We start from the raw sequence: 19,863 nt of genomic DNA on the forward strand, positions 1-19,863 counted from the left end.
TTTTTCCTGAAAGAATAACACTCCTCGTTCATTTGTCACAACGCGACAGACATCGCAGTCAAGCGTCGCTTCTTGCGGGCATCCATGTTGAATACTCTCAAAGCGGTCTGCTTTCAGCGCGCGCAGGTGAGCGCCGAACCTGCTGTCGAGGGTAATCCGGCTGTTTTCTCTTAGGACACCGTCCGTCGTGTGGATGCGCCTGCAGGCGGATCATCCGCGGATTACCCGTCCGCGTCCACGAGAAATCCGGATTTGGTCCGTCGTCTGAATGCACCATAAGAGGCTCCAGTTCACCGGGGGTGGCAGAGGAATGCAGCAGAGCCGCATCGAGGTGTCCACGGCTTCAGCACACCAGCATTGTTTTCATCGACCTCTCCCCACAAAGGTGGATGACCTTTGTACGTCGAGGTCTCGGCCGGCCGCCGGAGAGCTGTTACAAAGCAGTAACGAAGTCCTTGGGCCGGCTGCCCCCAAGCGTGCCTTCCCGTCATCTCGGACATTCTTTTGTGGGGTGCGGGTTGTCACCTGCACCGGCTGTATTTGTCTCGGCTGTGCGCTTCGCCTGCGGGGCAGTGACTACGGGCGGGCCCCTCTGGAATGTGCGGAAGGCCGGTTGTGTGCTACAGGAGCGACTGCCATGAATTTCTCCTGCGTGGTCGCTTCCTAGTCCCCGCGCGTGTGCCACGTTTCATCTGCCACGTGTGTGAAGGGATACTTGTGTTGTGCTCTCTATGAATGGTTGGTTCCCTGAAGTGATTTTTCCACCCCTATCTTCGGAACTGCTCGGCGAGGCAGCGGGAGCAGCCCGCCAGAAGAAAACAGGAGAGTGTCGCGAGAAGAGTCGTCGTTCGGACGTTACTGTCCAACATGTTGCAAATAAACGTCTTGATAAGTTTTCCTTTACGCTTGTCCCTCTGCCTCAGCTCTCTAGAGTTCTGAACGTCCCCGTGGCCTGCGGAATGACGACCACCACCCAGCTCCATGCTACCTACACAGTAAATTTTTTTACACCCTTAAGGGTGTAAACTGGCTTGTCGCCAGAGGAACACCCTATGGGTGTTTTCAGATACACCCTACTGAAAGGGTGTTATGTGAACACCTTAGACGAAGGGTGTCGAGCAAAATGAAAATTGGGGTGTTAGGGTGTTTTGAACTGGAACACCCTTTTTCAAGGGTGTTGGAAAAGTGTGCACCCTCTGCTATATCGATAGGCGTGCGCTGCAGTGTTCCGCTTCAGGGCAGGGTGAAGTCAATATATATGTGCACGAATATCCATGGCTGTATATCGACTTCCACAGAGCACTAACGGGTATGCACGGCACATGTATGCACGGCACATGCTAATATATATAGTACTCAAAGCAGTGTGCCTGTCCATTGCAGGATGCAGAGAATACACATATTTCAGCAACTTAATTTGCAGTTAAACCTGGCATGGCTAAATCAAGGTTCAGTCTTACCAAGTTAAAAATATTGTGCATATATAAAAACAACAGTGCTATGTAGATGCGCATCGCTCTCACTTTTAAAGAAATCTGTTTTTGATGCATTCTAGAAATAAATATGGATTTGTGCAGACTAAATATCAAGAACAAGTACCACAAGGCAGTTTTTCTCTAAATTATTTACATTTATTGCAAAATTTTACACATGCTTCTTGCAATGTGCATTATATCATAATGGCCCACATAATCTAATCTGACCATAACCAAGGCAGTGTAATGTTATTTAGATTAGCAAACAAGCAGCAAAAACTATTGCACAATAGTTCCGTCTTGCAGGAATGTAATATGGTAATAACTAAAAAGTTCAATGACCATGGGTTATTTGACAGCATGTGTGCCCGGCTATGCAAAAGGAGAAACATGCACGACTTGTGAAGCAAATGCAAAATCAATATATTTTCAATCACTAATACAATCAAACATAAAAAATATGCAGTAAGGCAAATGTGCAAGAACATTACCATATGGCATTATCATATGACTATGTGGATTTTACGACAATGTTTAAGAACTTTGCAACAACAGATCTTGGTGTTGTCTTTTCGAGCTCAAAAAAAAATCTTTCGAGGACGACAAGGGTGTTGAACGCTTTACAAGCATATTGAACATTGAACAACCAGTTTACACACATAATTGGGACAAGTCCTTCCTCTGCATTAGTCACTTGAAAACACTTTGTCTGGTCTAGCATCAGCCAGAAAAACTCTGCATCTTCAAGGACGGCCCCATTATAAGATACACATGGCGTTGCTGGCATGTCGTCCTGTATAGGCAAAGTGAAAATGCATAAGACTTCACTGAGTGGCTTACTTCAAATTCTGTACAGTTTAAAAAACAGGTTTAGAGCACTTTAAAAGACACAACTTCTGTTTTAGCATTACAGATGTGATATCTATCATTAACAACAATTTCAATGTGTGCAGCATAACTATGGTTTAACTGGGAGATTAAAACAATATAATGCATCTGACAAAATGAAGGGAACAATTGTAGTGTCACGAGTTCTCTAGGCAATCACAATGCAAAGCAATGAAAATTTATGCATCCATTCGACATACACAAACAAAAAGCTGGTATTCACTGCCCCTTAGCGTGCACAAAACTTGCCTCATTAGGGAATAGGGAAAGAAAGAAAGCCTCGTTCAAGAGTTTCTTCAGACATATTTAGTTATTCTACATCAGCTAACAAAAATAACTGTGTTATACTTGAAAAATAAAAATTTTTTCTTCCTGGAAAAATAAAAACATTCCTTGACACACACAAAAAAAAAACAACAGCAGGAGAAGGTGATGTAGATTGTACCATATATTTTCATCCTTGTTTCATCTTGAAATTTATTTTTACTTGCTGTAAAAATCTAATACAATGCAACTATAACGCTCATCACACTGTTATTCTATGTCTGTGTATTTAACCTGATACTCAGATTTTTTAAACACGAGTATGGAGTGCATAAGGTTAAGGAGCACTCAAGAGTTTGAAAATGTCTCTTGTTTTGCAGACACAATAATGGCGGCGGAGGATAGCCTTGTGTAAATTTATTTAATGCACACTGCTTAAAAGCAAGACATGTCACAAAGCAAACAAAGCATAAAATGAGCCTGGGGCCTTGCATTCATATATTAAAGGAATCAAGTCACAAAACTAATTCGTGATTACTCTGATCAGATAGAGAGAGAAAGTATATGCTAGCAGGAGTTACTGCTGTTTTGCAAAGCCACATGCGAAACAATGTTTAGAATGAAAAAAACACCATCTTGACGTAAAATGCAACCTAAAGTGAGTATTGCAAGGCATCATTTAAAGCATATGGACGCAAAATTGCAAATCAATGTCATGCACTTGAAAAAAAAAATACTGGCTGACTGACCTTCACAATTCCTTCATTTACGTCGGTCACAGCTTACAGCCACAAAATTATGTTTTACACGTTATCTATCGCCATCTCTAAATTTGGTATTACAGTCAAACCCCTTTACGAGAGACACTGATATAAAAGACAAACGGGTATCCGAGACACCAGTGTGCCTACACTAAAATATGGGCTGATAAGAAAATGCGTACGAGGCACCCTGCTTATAAGAGACATCTTGTATAAAAGACAAGAATTGCCATCCGAAGCATGCCTCTTATAAAGGGGTGTAACTGTACTGGCATTGCTTTGTCATAACTTGACCATTGGCCTCTGCTAGCAATAGTGAGTTCGCTTTGATGCAGTTTGTCTAAATTTTCATTTGCTAACATGCAGTGACATTAGCTACTCAGTGTTTCATATACTCACAGTCTCTTGCACAAATAAAATTGAGCATGCTGACCGTTCCTTCACATTCTCACAGACGATTTTCAGAGCTACAAGTGCCATAATATCTGCAAAAAATAAAATTATGCAAGGCTATTTTATTTGACAGTAATAAATAATTTCAAACTGTGATAAGAGGCAATGAAGCATGCATTTCAACATCTAAAATGCTTTCTAAATAAGCCTGGGAAGGAGAAGATGCAAGCTTGTCATACAAAATTTGTAAAGAAGCGGCATATTCTCAAGAAATTGGCTAGAAGGGTAATGTGTTGACTTCAATCACAATTGTATAAAACACAAATGTGATAGCCAGCTTTCACAGAACACGTGAAAACATATTCTTCATAGGAATGAATCTGGGAATTACACTTTCTTTGAATATAGATTAATTCTAGCCGTGACTTCTACAAAGGAGGGCCATCAGCATACTGCTAAGTATTCCCTTGTGAGAAAAATATTCTTCGTGGCCCTAAGAAAGGGTGTTACATTTAGGAAAGGGCCAATGGTGCAAGTGTATTGAAATGTATCAAAAGGGTGAGTTGGGGCAGATAATGTGAGCTCATGGATTAAACAACAATATAAACATAAAAAAGGACTCCATACAGGCATTTCTGATGTTCAGCTATCATATGTGTCTTTCATCCTTTATGCTGTTCAAAACAGTAAGTGTAAAGTTGGCAGTCTGTACAGGTTCATCCATTTATCAGATGTGTAGCACTTGAAAGAAAACATGGACAGCACACACAAATGAGCTCTGAAGTGCAAACTTAGGGCACATTGAAACAACTTTTCTTATAGGTTGTGATACATATGGCCTCCTAATATACAGCCTCCTGTGATTTGACCTCCTGTGATAAGTTAGCCTTCTGATACATATGGACGCAATTCCACTCTGCTAGCCTTTAAGTGAGGAGCTGCATAAAATCTCTTTTCACGAGAGCAAGGATGTGTGGCTGCCAACATTTAAAGTACCCTTGCATGTGTGTGCTGCGAACAGACTTTTCAGGGCCATTTTTCTTCAGCTTCTACAATTATTAGAAGCTGTAAGCAAGAAATGATACACAAATAAAGCAAACAATAAATTTGAAAGCACTGAATTTTAAAAAAATCATAAAAGGTATACAAAAGGTAAGTAATACATAAGTACACAAACATGTTTTACTCTCTCTGCAGATTTATATTTTTAGAATGAAGATGAGCTATTTATGATAATGCAGATTGCAATTTTATGTACCACAAAAAAAAGTAGGTCAACACAAGAACATAGTGCTAAAAAAGTATGTGACCTGAGCAATGTAACTGATTGAATTCACTAGGAGTAAGCCAGAGTAACTCTGATTTAAGTGGCAAAAGCTCCTTGAACAGCTTGGGCTAGTTTCATGAAAGACAGGCAATTATTAGGATCCTTGATAGGGAAAACAATAAAATTATTTGCTGATAAATATTATAGTATACGGGAGAGTGCATGCATATTACATTGTGGAAAATTAACTATGGGGTTACCGAAAAACTGTAATCTAATGTCTTACAAACCTAGCAAGTACGCAGTTATCCTTGTCTGTTGTCTTCCCTGTTTTTACACAATCATATTTCAAGTATCGAGTACAATCCAAGCTGAAATAAAATTCTCATGAACTCACATCTTGTTCTCATCCTTTTGGGGTCCATTTGACGTGCTCTCTCCAACATTTGCCTCGTGTTTTCACTACAACGTATTTTCTTCATCACTGCCAATTGGGTTAATTTATCGATGGCTGTTGAAACCTTCCCGACTGGTTTTATGTCGGTCGGTCAGTCTTGTAAAGTCATTGCAAAACTGCATAGAATAAACAGCGAGCAACATTATAAAACAAAATGTCAGGCCTTTCATGATGAGCAGCCTCACCTACATAATTTTTCATATATTCTAAAATAGTTTCTGGCGGCACCCAAACAATCTCTCTACAAAATACAAATAGAACATTGCCCACTAAATATATGTCCTCGATCATGAAATAGACAACATTCAAATAACTATACAGTATGCGCTCAAAATCAAGTCCCCATGTTTTTCTTATCTTTACTGTCAGCTCGTTTTCATTGAAGCGGCGTCATACGAAGAAAACCGAGGCCTAATGTTTCCACTTTTTTCTTGCGTTTAGAGCAAGAGTCTTGTTCTGGCAGACTTGATGCCTTCAGAAAGTATGTGAGGGATTATTGGTAAACTGCAGCTATAGTACAAAAGTAATATGCCGCGGGGTGGCAGCAGGCAAAAGGTGTTCAACACTCATCGCAATAGCTTAGAGCATGCAGCACTGGCTAACACTCCCAAGTTTAAGTGCACACATCCACCCCAATTAAGTGTACAGGAGGAAGGCTGGCACTGTAGCTCGACTGGCAGAGCATTATATGAGTTACTTGAAGGTTGCAGGCTGGGACCCCAGTGGCAACAAGTTGTATTCTTACCCAGTTAAATTTCTTCACTTTTATATAATTACAGCAATACAGTTAATAAACCACAGATGTACCCTACCTAGAAGTAAAAAAAAGCCAACGTACTCGCTGAAAGTCCATCATATAGGGGTAGTTCTTTTTCACATCACGAATCGTTTTCGTCGCAACGTCAGGAAGCCTCTTCCCAGCTGTCAAGGCCATTAACTTTTCCACGAGTTGCTCATCCGGCAATAGTTTTTTGGTTTCCAAAACAAGTCGATCTTCATGTTTGGCAATACTGTCATCATCTTCTGCTGTTAGATCTGTGATGCTCACACTCTGGAATTGGAATCAAATTGCAAGCTATTGATGAGACTATTCATGCAGCTTTTACAAATGGGTGGGATTTTCTGTGAGCACGGTATTAAACTATCCTCACCATTTTCCCAGCTTTTTTTCTTTGAAGCTCAGTGGTGCCTCCTGTTTTCTTTTGGGCACCGAATTTCTGGCGACTTGCTAACACATCTTCATGATCATCCAGCTTCCTTCTTAGGTTTTTATACTTATTGCGGAGGGCTACTTTCCAGGAGTCCTGTCAATTCGGAAAATGAAGGTGCTCAATATATTCATGTACACAATGATACATGCATACCTGGCCTTTTCAATGAATTTCTTTCCATAATAAATACACAAACTAAAATTCAAGCACTATAAGCCCACTGATATCAGTGACTTTAAAACTGCTGGTAATGAAATGCACTTTTGATAAATATATCCAAAGCATTCACTAGTTGCAAAACATTCACAAAATGTCTAGCAGCACTGCTTATTTATTAAAAAGTATGTCTCACAGATAAATGGCTGCTGCAATACCCTGACTAAAATTTAGTAGCACGCTCACTTATCCACTCGTCTGGTGATTTATGTAGCTGTAGGACATTTGAGCCTTAGTATTGTGTATGCGGCCATATACAAGACCCCAACTTGTTGCTACTCATGACAGCGGCTGCGAATAAGAAAAGTGACCACTACCAATTACACCCTACAGCATATGAAGCTTAAGACTATAATGACCCCACGAGTCCCAGCTAATGAAGAACCCTCTTTTTCTCTTTTGTTTTCGATTTTACATATGAATCTGTGCACAATAGTCTTTGTAATTGTAAGCATCATACAGTGTCACTTCAATGCAAAATTAGATTTTCAAGATTGAACATATGTTTTATTAAAGTGAATGTTGTTATATCAATGCATTGTGAAACACTGAAAAAAATGTACCCAAAACTGCTTTTAAATGTGATTAAGGAGCTTTAAGGAACATTAGGGAGCAATGTGATTAAGCGTAAGTATCACATATCTTACAGCATAACAGTAATTACGTGCCCACTTCCAATTACATCTTTCAGCTGTGGATACTTGTCAAGAAGCAGGGTTGTCACCTTACTGTAGAAACAACGCGTTGGATACCTGCAAGACAGTTGAGCATCGCAGCTTAAGCTGTCACAACTTGAAGTTTAACAGGGCAGGACACTATATTTAAATGTGCACCTCTGTGTACTCACAGTGTGTGCTTGGCCATTTCATTGTGCAGGATGTCAATGATTTGCCTGAATGTAGAAGGTGTTAGCAGCGGAGAGCTTATCACTTTTCCATGGAGGGCACCAAGGCTGGGTAGTTTAAAATTTATGCCATCATTATCCCCTGAGCCGAGTGGGCTGTAAAAAATGTATCATGATGCAAATTACCGCAAGAAAAATAACAGTTCGGGTAATCTTTCTGCTCATGCACATGTTAAAAATAAAGCCAGAAATTAGCAGATATTTGGGCTGAATAAAACAAACAACAAGAAACCTGCAGTAAAAGCAACACAAACACACTCAGGCCAAAAGTGCTAGACAGCAGTTTATATATCAGCAGTTTAAAAGTTTATGAGTCATTCACAATAAAACATCTAGCTTGTCTGCTTGATTTATAGTGTTCTCAAGGCTATAGAAGCTGAAAAAGTGAGTTTGCAATAGATATTAACAGTCAAGTTGAATGTCATGGCTGGATTGTTATTGCAATGCTTTAAGTGTGCCTCACATCTATAAAAACAGCTCAAGTAGTTTTGATCAAGGTGGAAGATGTTGAATGTCATGGCTGGATTGTTATTGCAATGCTTTAAGTGTGCCTCACATCTATAAAAACAGCTCAAGTAGTTTTGATCAAGGTGGAAGATAAGAAGAACATGACTAGAACATGCATTTCTTACAGCATATTCATTGCACTTCTGCAATTCCTGAACGCACATGTGTAAGTGTAGCTCTAAAATCGCCATGGCTTTGAGAAGACTGCAAGTCATTAACCAATCAGTGTTCTTATCTTCTAATAATGCTTTTGATTAGAAAGTTATACAATTCAAAAATTACATTATTTGAAATATTTCAACAGAATATGACTTTGTAATAATACATGCCAAATGAACACAAATATTTATATAGCCACGAGTAATGTTGAAAAGTTTACGTAATAAGTTTTTCAAGTTTATTTAAAGGATTAAGCTATGATGACAAGATCAACACATAAGCACTAGTGTGACTGGTGAACAGCTGTTGTGACTGTCTAGAGAAATGGTGACGTACATTCGTGTCACAGCTCTCTAATTATACCAAACAGCTATCATTCCTTCACAAACATGTTAAATAACTGCAAATGAGGTACCCTCAAACAACACTGCATAATTCTTATGTAATGCTTATTGGTGATAATTTTCATTTCAAGTTGATCTTTTCCTAGTTTGTTGATGTATCATTCCGAATTGAATATATTCAATTCAACCTGGTTTTTATTACTCGGAACTGCTTCAATATGGCGAACTAATATTTGCACATCTCTACCCATAACTCATAGCTGTTCATACTGCAATTACAAATGATCCTAAAAAAGCCCTTACCGCTCGACAGGCTCAATGACCATGCTTGGTGTGTCTTGCTCACCAGTTTCAACAACAGCTTGTAATGTGCCCTGAAAGCAAGGGAACGAACAATAATGCAACTTTTACATGATACAAATAAGGGGAGGACAACCAGCACATTAACCATTTCACTACAGTCGATGAGCATGTATCTGTCATGAGACTTGGTAACGAAATGAGCCATGATGACTGCACTTTTTATCAGCAGACGTTAGTCTGCAATTGAACTTATTATAATAAAGCTATATTCATGATACTTTTGTTCCCTGATGCCAGATGGCTACAACTGTTTATGTTGGGCTGTTTAGGTCTCGTTTTTCATTTTTGAGAAATCCCATATATTGGTTTCATTGAAGTCACTTTTAAGGTATTACTTTCATGCCAATAGTGAAGTAAACGAACCCCACTGAGTTGAAACAGTGGCACCATTTCAATAAAAAACAAATTATTAATATTTCCACAAACTCAGCAAAGAGGATATTTTTTGTTTTCTTCTTTTCGTATGTTTGCAGAAGGGGCAAATAAATTTCTTATATCTGCAATCCATGGCCTCTCACAAGACTGAAGGCATTTGCTTGAGAACCATTTTTCAACCAGGAGGTCAGAAAATCGTAATCACTAATGCGTTAGTATACGCATTTCTGCAAACTGGCCTGGTTCTTGCAAAATACCTTCAGCCACCTTGCGGATCTCCAAAGAACTCATTTACAATACCTCATTGACATTTCAGAAAGCTAACAAGACCCGCATACAAGTAAAGATCCATACTATGGGCTATAAACAACATTTTTATGTCTCATTAGGCACCCTAATAAACTCCGCTGCACTCCATTGGCAGTGTTGTTCAATGGTACTTCGCTAGCTGTTGGTGAGTAGTGAGTAATAACATAGCAAGGGCAACTTAATAAGCTGTATTTCGTAAAGTTGCAGTGTTACGATAATTGAGAGCTCCATCTTTTATTACTTTGGTCAGTAAATGTACTAGATATTGCTTATAGCATGGAGATATTTAAATACACGCCAGTCTTTCACAACACATTCTAGAAACTGTAAACCTATTGCTATAGCTCACACTGCCATCATTTATTATATTACTGTAAGCCCTCGCGGGCAGTTTCAGGGGTGGGAATGCACAATATACAATATTGAGATACAATGCATAGCATACAGGGCAGCGGCAAGTTGGTATTCATACATTGCAATGACGAGGTGGTAGGTATTTTACAATAATAACGGCAGAGCTGGTTTAAGCTTTTCATTGCACCTGGTAGTGCAAGCAAAAATCGGCATTTCCATGAACTGGTACACGCTCTCTCGTACTATTTATGCACTGTGCACAAGAAAACTGCAATGAAACTTTTCCCCTGTCTAAGAATAAACCTCTGGCGCAGACACTTTGCCATTTCTTTTTGCAGAGAAGTGAAATGTTTTTTTTAGTCTTTTTATATTTTCAGAACGAAAAATATCAGGACCACCCATCTTAGACAAATGATAAGCTGTCTACTTGGGTATTTTAAGATGTTTGCAGACTTTTTACGACCAGATTCTGCTTTGGCGCACCATTCCATTTAAGTTTCACCATTTCCGCTCCACGGGTCATTTCGGTATTATGCTGTGCTTCGTGCCGGCCAGGTGCGATTACTTATGATTTCCCACTAGAACTTTGATATATACGGCACTAAAGCCCAAAATTAAAATGCTAATTGAACAGTTTTAAATTTGTCACGTGGTCGTCATTTTAGCTGCAGAAAGTTATTTTCGCTTCGCCATCGAGTTTGTGCGAAAACGACAGGAACCAGCGTATCATAGACTTTTTATTTTAAAAAAACTGCAATGGTTAAAAAAAGGCACCCTCCTAAAATTGCGTGAGTGCACGCAAGTTTGTGTCACACGCAAAAAAAAAACATAACCAGGGCCTTGCATGCCAGCGTGCGAAAAGCGCAGACAATAAAACAATTTCTTCAATACAATTTTTTTTAATTTAAATAATACTTCAAATAAAATACTTCAAAATTTATTAATTCATTCCCTGCTATTCCACAACACCGATTTCACCCGCACCTTCCGCGAAGAAACACTGCGCTTGACTCAAGTCCCCCTGCTTTGCTGCTCACAATCACACTTCCTCTTTCACCCACAGCATACATGTCCCTAGCCGTAAGTAATATTCCAACAAAATGTACTCAAATCAACATAAGCCGGTAAAACTTAAAAAGCAGCTAGATCGTAACATCCGCAAAGGATTTGTACCATATTCGATAACTAATCTAGAGAAGAGCATCAGGCGTTAGGACTTAACATCGGACTTCTAGAATGACATCAGCTGATAACAAGCTCAGACATTTCGTGCCGTTTTGCTCTCGCTGCCAAAAATCGCTCGCGCCAACAGTTGCAACTGATCATCAAAACTAAATAACTGATAATTTAAATATTTATAAAAGAGCATTTAATCTTAATAATATTAAACAATAAGAACGAAAAACTCAGAAAATTTACCTGTGACGATGAACATGACGGCGCTTCATTCCCGCTACTTTCTTGCTGTGCCATAAGAACGATTTTCGACATATCGGGTATGCTGTCTTCAGTAGCGAGGTCGACAAGTTCATTGAACAGAGGATCCATTACCTGCAAACCAACCCCGTATATTGTCAATGAACTGAAAAAGATGTATGAGGGTTTGTTCGCTACTGTATGTTCCTAGATCGCGAAGACACGGCTCAGCTGCCAGCACGCATGGCCTGTTGGAGACACGGCCTCCGGAATGCCTTGCACACACACACACACACACACACACACACACACACACACACACACACACACACACACACACACACACACACACACACACACACACACACACACGCAGGTACGCATAGGCATCTTTACTCGAAATAAATTTTCGACTAATCCCCTCACTATGCAATTCTCCTCACGTACACTTGAGACAACTCCACAACTCGCATCATACACGCTATATATGTTAATTCAACAATACAAAACACTCGAGAGCGCTCCAACTTACAATACACTCTAGATAGACGATAACACAGGTTTGTGTACGATAAGAACAAAAGTGACATTCTTGAAAATATTAAAGCAAGCGCCTCACTACGTTCTCATGCTTTATTTGTGCATTCTATGAAAAGTGGTGTGCGCTGCCAACCGTTCAAAATCAACGAACTTTGTTGAAGCGAGTGTAGTTCAGCCGCATGCTCAGCGAACTAAGTTTAAAAGTGCACGGCGAACTCGTTCGGCCACATCGCAGCCGATGTTATCTCGAGTATCAACACGTTTTTTTTTTGTTGTGGTGTGTGGGAGGGGTGAGTTAAATTACATCAAGGAGAGGTTAATGCGGTCAGAACGTAAACACAAGGCTTGCGACCATTGACAAGCCTTCAGTGAGGCCTAGCTACGATGTCGATACGCGAAACATGTAGTTGCCTTTCGACATACTGTCAATTCGGGCACGCGTACACATGTATGAGGCAGACAATAAAAACGCATGAGTTGTAAAATAATACAAAAACTTGCACGCTTAGTTTTCCTCTTAGAAACACTGTTTCGGCAAACCGGACCCCACTAACAATAGTACAGAAGCGCACATCCCCAGCCTTTAAATACGAAACTACGCAAACTCGCAGCAAAAAAAAAAAAAAAGAAAAACGGGCCTCAGCTTTCAACGACGATTAAAAGCACTTATCGCTCTCAACAAATACACAGTTGAACAAATAAGCAGTCACTTACCTGAAATTTGCTGCAAGACAGTTGAACTTGCGACCCAAGGACAGGACATGTGGCAATCGCATGTTTGAGGGCGACCACGGAACCTTCTTCCAAGTGGTACGTCCGCTTTATCTGAATGTGCGGTACAGTCAGCAGACAACGGATCGGCGGCATCTCGGATGACGCAGCGCACAAAATTGACGTTCCAAAGTCCTCAGCGCGAGTGAAGAAAATGCACGCCAAATACTATTCAAACGCTTCAGCACTCTGCGAACGGCGCAGATAGTCACGTTTTCAACGGCGCAGTTATCAAAATGGCGCGCACTCACGAGTACTGACGGAGGAGTGAAAGCTTGCGGGTGTGGAAAGAGATGCCGAGAAAGTGCGGAAGCATCACACCTTCTATATGCAATGGTATCTCCCTCCGCGCTCGCTTCTCTACGTTGAATTTGAGGGGGCGGAGAGGGACAGGGGGTAAACCATGCTTACATGGACACGACCTCTCTGACGCGTTTGCTGCTGGAGTCGTCACTTGCAAGCGAACGTAACCTTCCAAAGACGCTGCCACTCTTTCTCTCTCGTCTCCTTACATCTTTCATCCCCTCTTCCCGAAGGCGCTGTGCCCTGCCACGGCCGCCGGAGAAAGAAGTAAAAAAGAAGGGCCAGCAGCCGTCGTCGTGCTAACAGCGCTCCCGAAAGGAAGTGGTAATGGCGGCGTCTCCTTCTTGATCAAGCACATCCTATATTCGAGTAGCGCGTGAGAACGGCGTGCGCTCGTCGTGGCTGTTGAATTTGAGCCTTTTGAACTTTCCGGAATGTCGTTTGAGTGTCGTTTGTAGAAAAATTATTTCAAAAGTACCTCTCCTTCTTTCGATACCAAATTTGTTCCACATGTAAATATAAAAATATTTACACACATGTTGAACCTTTGCAAGTGTGTGTTCATTTTTTGTGCATTTTCTTGATTGTTCTTGTACAGTTTTCTGCGAAGCAAAAAGTGTATATCATGATCTTTTCTTATGAAAATAAAGATATTACAAAAAATAACGTTGTGACAATGGCTTTATAAAGGATTTCCTTGTTTGTGTGGTGTCGATGACACCATAATCTTAAAAAATGCAGTACAACATACACTTTGCTCCACTCAAGTCTTTTTAATATGTAAGCATGGATGCATTTAATACTCGTGCCACACGGGCAGAAAAAATGGCATTTATCTCCTATAATGCTTTCAGATTGAAGGCCATTCGCGTGGTGCCACATCACGGATGAACGAAATCGCAATCGCCCAAATGCCGTTCGTCCTCTAATGTCATCGCCAGGACTCATTTGATTGAGAAATATAAAACGACATTTGATTCGACTAGAAGGAAACTTTTCGCGGATCTTATTTACACCAACCACTCAAACAACTGCTTAAAACTTCTCTTCAGCTGGTATATATGCAATGTAAAATAAATGCGCCAGGCGCCATTTCCTTTTTATGCTGTGGATCTGACTAGCTTTGGCTTAAGTTGCCATGGTTGGTTGCAACGTCGTGAAACAAACTAATGAACGAAAGCTAACGGCAGTGTAATATGCTTATTTATTCTTTCAATTATCATTCGATGTGTATGAAGCTTGTAAACGCTTGTTTATTTTTTATTGCTATATATACCCACCCAATGCTCACTAGGAAGGTGGTGCGATCGAAATCATCAAGTCAAATGTCATTCGCTTTGGACATAACAGCAACGCCGAGAAAAAATGTCATTCGGGAACTGAGTGCACGTGTCTTCGCTATATATACCGAATGTCATTTTCTGTGCCCGTGTGGCACGGGTACACCCTTAAGTCCTTCCCTTAACACCCTTCATCTTGTTCAACAACACCCTTTTTGTCTGTACACCCTTCTTGTAGGGTGTCCCGAAAGAAAAAAGGGTGTGAAATTTTGAAAAAAGGGTGTAAATTGCGATAACACCCTTTTTACACCTATAAGGGTGTAAAAAATTTTACTGTGTACTGGGTCCGCTGCGGCCACCGACGCGGCTCGTAACAAGACGCATTGAGTCGTGCGTTTTAGTTAGTACCTTCTCCACCTTTCGGTTTCTTGCTGGTGATTTGGGCCAAAATTTTGTCTTCATCACGGCCCCAGCTGAGCGCTCTCCTCCAGAATGAGCTCAAGGAGCCAACTTTATGTTCTATTCTATTTCGTTACGTTACTGTACGTGTAAAAATTTGAGTTGTCATTTTAAGAGTCTTGTGTCCCACATGTGCCTCTTGATGTAGAGGGAACAAAATTCCGATAGACACGTAGCTATGTATATGTTGTAATGTACTTTGTCTGGTGTTCTGTCGGGTGACAGAACACCAGACAGAACACCTTGCTTGTGTCGTGTGTTGTCTGCTGTCGAACCGTTCTTGACAAGTTGCAGAACCATCGACGAGTGCTGATACCAAAAATCGTCAAAAGAGATGAGCGAAGCTGGCCGGCAAGTTGTGGCGACCAGCCAGTGGAGCTGGGATCCGTCCTCAAGAATGGGATGTGTTCACGGAACGGAGTCTGGAGCTGCATTCTCCCCATGGCCCTGGAGGCAAACCTGGAGGGACCTGGCGAACGAGCGCGCCCGACATCCGAGCCACGTGTAAGCAGCTGGTCTTTTCCGGCGCTGCGAGTCCGCACCGAACGTCAATGCCTCTGCAAAAGGCAATCTGTGTCAAGGCCAGCAATCGAGCCCGCCTGATGCGATCGTATGAATGACGTCATCAAGCGGCGGCGCCGGTCTGTCACGCAACGCACCGCGAGCTCCCTCAGCCCGCGAGCCCGTTGAAGCAATCGGCGCCTTCCAGTCTGGCGGTTCACTTCCTGTTTGGACTTCGTCTTCCTATAGACACTTTCCTCAACACAGGTTAATGACCACCATTTTCCTTTCCTCTTTCATGATGATTCCGTACGTACGTGAAACTGAAACTGCCCTATGTCACGAATTCACTATCGTTTACGTAAAGACGCCACGGCAATCTCGATAAGATATGTTGCAGAATGCGCATGACCCACGAAATGTTTCGAAATGCACGTCGTGTGCTCGAACGCACGTCTATCCTTCACGGAGGCGACCCGTACCATACGTTACCTTGCGCGGAGACAGGGCGTTTGGCATTATGTGCTACACACATATACTAGGCTACATCATCAACGCTGCTTAGCAGATGCCACATCTTGATTATGTATGAAAACGTGACATCAATGTGTACGGTGCTATTGTTAATGGTGCATTCAGACGACGGACCGAATCCGGATTTCTCGTGAACGCGGACGGCTAATCCGCGGATGATCCGCCTGCAGGCGCATCCACACGACGGACGGTGTCCTAGGAGAAAACAGCCGGATTACCCTCGACAGCAGGTTCGGCGCTTACCTGCGCGCGCTGAAAGCAGACCGGTTTGAGAGTATTCAAAATGGATGCCCGCAAGAAGCGACGCTTGACTGCGATGTCTGTTGCGTTGTGACAAATGAACAACGAGTGTTATTCTTTCAGGAAAAAAGGGAGTTGCTGGCAGAATGTTCTTTCAACTACATTGTTCCCCACTTGTAGAACTTCTGAGCGTATCTCCCATCCTTTTTTGAGAAGCGGCACGTCGCCGGTTGCAGAAGTTAGAATATTTCACCATCATGATGGCTAAGAATCTCGCGTGTCAAACGACGGCGGCGACATTTCCCGAACCACCAAAAATTATTTCTGCGTATTTAATCACCTGAGAACAAAGCCCCCGGAAACTAAGTAAACCATGCTCAAGCGTAGATGATGCCGACCAGTCATGCGCAGCTATTCGCGAGCCATGAAGGCCATGCCGCGAGCAAACAAAAATGTACTGGTTGCCAGAAACCACGAGCTAATCCGCTGAAGTATCGGCTTTCCCCCGCCAGAATCCCGATGTGAGAAACAGGTTGCGGTCATCCGTCCGCGAGTCGCGCGGACGAGTCGTGGACGAGGGGAATCGCTGATGTGAGGTCACGTGATGCGCCGTCCGTCCCGCCACATCCGGATTCGGTCCGTCGTCTGAATGCACCATAAGTGTGACAAGTCGATGGACATGACTGCGAGGGAGGTATTATGATGGGATGAGAAACTTGGAACGAAAAATGTTGAAAAGCCATTAGAGGTTTTTAGTTTGACGTTTTTGCGCTCCGCTTAGCAGCTAAGCGGAGCGGGAACGCGAGTGCGCATGCGCCCTCCGCTAAGGCCTTAAGCGGGTTACCGGAGCGGGGATTACGGTCCGCTTACGAGCAGCCTAAGCGGAGCACGGTGCGTCGCTGCCGTTTTTGCAAGCGGAAGGGGGACAACGCGCGCGCCCTCTCTAGTGCGTGCAGCAACTTTGCTCATTTCAAGATGGCTTCCTCCGGAGATGGCACGCTTTCCGCGAGTGCTGCAGCTTCGCCGTCACCTGCCCAGCGCAAGCCGCGAAAACACAGTTTCAACGGTGAAAAATAAAAACGCCGCCACCACGCACGCGTCAAAAGCGCAAACAACACACAGTGAATGCTTGCAATGGTTCTGGAACGGAACCTTGCTGGCTTTTGAGCGGCTACTATCAAGTCAGAGCTTGTTTCTTTGTCAGAAAAATAGACGGTTAATACATTGAAAGTGGATTTCTAAATACTTCGGGAAAAGATAATTTATACGTTATTGTTTTGCTTTGTATACGTGAAAAAAATGTTTTTTATTTTGTTTACCGACGATGAAAACGACCAGAGGGCGCTGCTACTGCGAAAGGTCCGCTTCGCTGTCGGCAACGAATAACTAAAAGAGAAAAATCAGCCGCCGCTCCGCTGCGGCTTCGCGGGTGCTCCCGGAGCGGGGCGGACCACAAAAACGTCAAACTAAAAACCTCTATTGCCATAGGCATCAACATCCGTTGACAATTGAAGCGCGACTACGCCAGGAGAGGGAAACGAAAACTAAAAACTCAATATAATTTCTTTTTCAGATAGTCGTAATTTTAAATATGTAAGAGTTAACTATAAGTTTACTTTACGGTTTATCTTACACCTGGGTAAATGAATGGTTGCTTCATATTTTGGCAGAATGCCGTAAATGCGCGGGGGGGGGGGGGGGGGGGGTCGTATCTACACAAACTTCTACTCAGCGCTTGTGTTTAGTTCGGCGCATTCCCGGGTCAATGAGGCACCGCTCACTCTTGTGTGGTGGTTTAATGTGTACCTTCCGTAGTTTATTTATTTGCTGATGTGCAATTTACTGGCGTGACATTTCAGAGGAGAACTAGTTCAGAGAATGCGTAAATAGCCGCTTTTGTGACTGCCGACTGCCTTCGCTGGCGCACGGCAGGCGTGCCCTCGTCTTCGGTGACGATAAATGTGACACGATAAGCAACGAGGTGCTGTACTCTACGGTTCCCAAAGCGATATTCTCAGGCTGATGTCTCACTGCAGTGGCTTTCCACGATTGGGCAACGTGAGTTTTCGAAATTTAATGCCTTGTGCTCGTGAATATTTGTGCTATATAGATTTCCATTTGCGAAGTTTTTGGTGTGCATTGCAAGTAGACCTTTTGGCAAACAAAAAAAATCTTTGCTTCTTCAAACTTTCTTGATGGTCTTTCTTTATTTCTCGCGAATGAAATTGGGGAGTTATAAAGGCACAATAAAATCGCCCATTTCTAACGGCACATAAAAGGTGAGCAATTAATTCTACTTGGCACTATGTAGAGCAAATAGACGACCTCGCTATCACTTCCGGTTGTGACTTCATACTTTATTTTTTCATTTTTTGTTAGCTGTTTGTTGTCCCCTCTATAAATAGATCGTTACGGTAGTAATGAGCCGTCAACTATAGATACATAAGCTTTTATGGAGGTTACGGTTCCAATTTACATATACCTTGCATGACCTCCGAGATCGGCAAACAAACTTTGGAGGCAAGATACCAGTGCTGCAAACCGGCGTAGCCACTTTTTCCTTCTCTAGAGTAAGATATTCCCTAGATTTTCCTAAATTTTTGTGTAGAGCGGTTTTTTGAAGAATTAAATGGGTTTCTGCCGTGGAAAACAATATTGAAGTTCACTTTTATGATATCATGGTGCATTCGTTTGAAAATATTCACTAAAGTCACCATGTTGAAGGTAAAAAAATGTCGCAGTACAATTTGCAAAGCTTTAAACAACATTTTATTCTATGAAATCACTAAGGTAAAACGGTCATCACATTGGGAGGGGGGGGGGGTAGGTTATGTAGTATCGCAGTATTCAGTATTTTAGACTAATCACCGAGAAAGAACAATCATTCCGTCTACACACAACCAAACAACATTTCAAGAAACAGTACATATACTACAAAACCTTGCATAATGGCAAAGAAGGGATAAATTATTAAAATATTTTAAGAACACTGCTAGCTGTGCAATGCGAAACACGAAAATATTACTCTACGATAGAGTGCACTTGTAATAGCATGGAAGTGACAAAATGATGATGATGATGATGATGATGATGATAATAATAATAATAATAATAATAATAATATAATAATAATAATAATAATAATAATAATTATAATAATAATAATAATAATAATAATAATAATAATAATAATAATAATAATAATAATAATAATAATAATAATAATAAATACCAGAACGAGCATATAAAGCGCAATACATGAAATATTGCGGCAGGGAAGCTTACAACATTCAACAATTCTGTTATTCTTCTATTTCTGCGATTCTTTTAATTTGTAACTATCCTGCAGAACATACTTGGTACTGTTCATATAAAACATGAAGTGATGCACACTTACATAACTTACAAACAATCTCTTGAAAAACGTACTCTCAAGATTTGTCATGATATCTGCTGCAGGATATTGTAACGAAAAATAGTTTAACCATGAAAGCATATTATGCCAGTTAGGTGCTCATCCCTCGACACCTGATTGATATGTGGGGTTTAACGTCCCAAAACCACCATATGAT

General features: G+C 41.5%; 1 protein-coding gene across 4 annotated transcripts; it reads right to left on the reverse strand.

The window, feature by feature from the left end:
• Window positions 1–1,609: 1,609 nt before the first annotated feature.
• On the reverse strand, window positions 1,610–14,753 carry LOC119187275 (uncharacterized). Of its 4 annotated transcripts, none has more exons than XM_075879774.1 (8): window positions 12,918–14,753; window positions 11,667–11,798; window positions 9,150–9,220; window positions 7,780–7,932; window positions 6,657–6,809; window positions 6,344–6,556; window positions 3,788–3,873; window positions 1,610–2,268 (listed from the first exon to the last, which is right to left on the reverse strand). In XM_075879774.1, exons 1-5 carry the CDS (start codon window positions 13,068–13,070, stop codon window positions 6,794–6,796), a joined length of 525 nt encoding a protein of 174 aa, XP_075735889.1. In that variant the 5' UTR covers window positions 13,071–14,753; the 3' UTR covers window positions 1,610–2,268; window positions 3,788–3,873; window positions 6,344–6,556; window positions 6,657–6,793. The 4 variants fall into 4 exon arrangements, with proteins under 4 accessions (XP_075735889.1, XP_075735887.1, XP_075735886.1 ...); XM_075879772.1 differs by having other exon boundaries at window positions 5,446–6,556; XM_075879773.1 differs by lacking the exon at window positions 1,610–2,268 and adding an exon at window positions 5,446–5,621 and having other exon boundaries at window positions 2,288–3,873.
• Between the last annotated feature and the right edge of the window lie 5,110 nt (window positions 14,754–19,863).

This window comes from Rhipicephalus microplus, chromosome X (assembly GCF_043290135.1).
Source record: "Rhipicephalus microplus isolate Deutch F79 chromosome X, USDA_Rmic, whole genome shotgun sequence".
In the NCBI taxonomy this organism is placed as follows: Eukaryota; Metazoa; Arthropoda; class Arachnida; order Ixodida; family Ixodidae; genus Rhipicephalus; species Rhipicephalus microplus.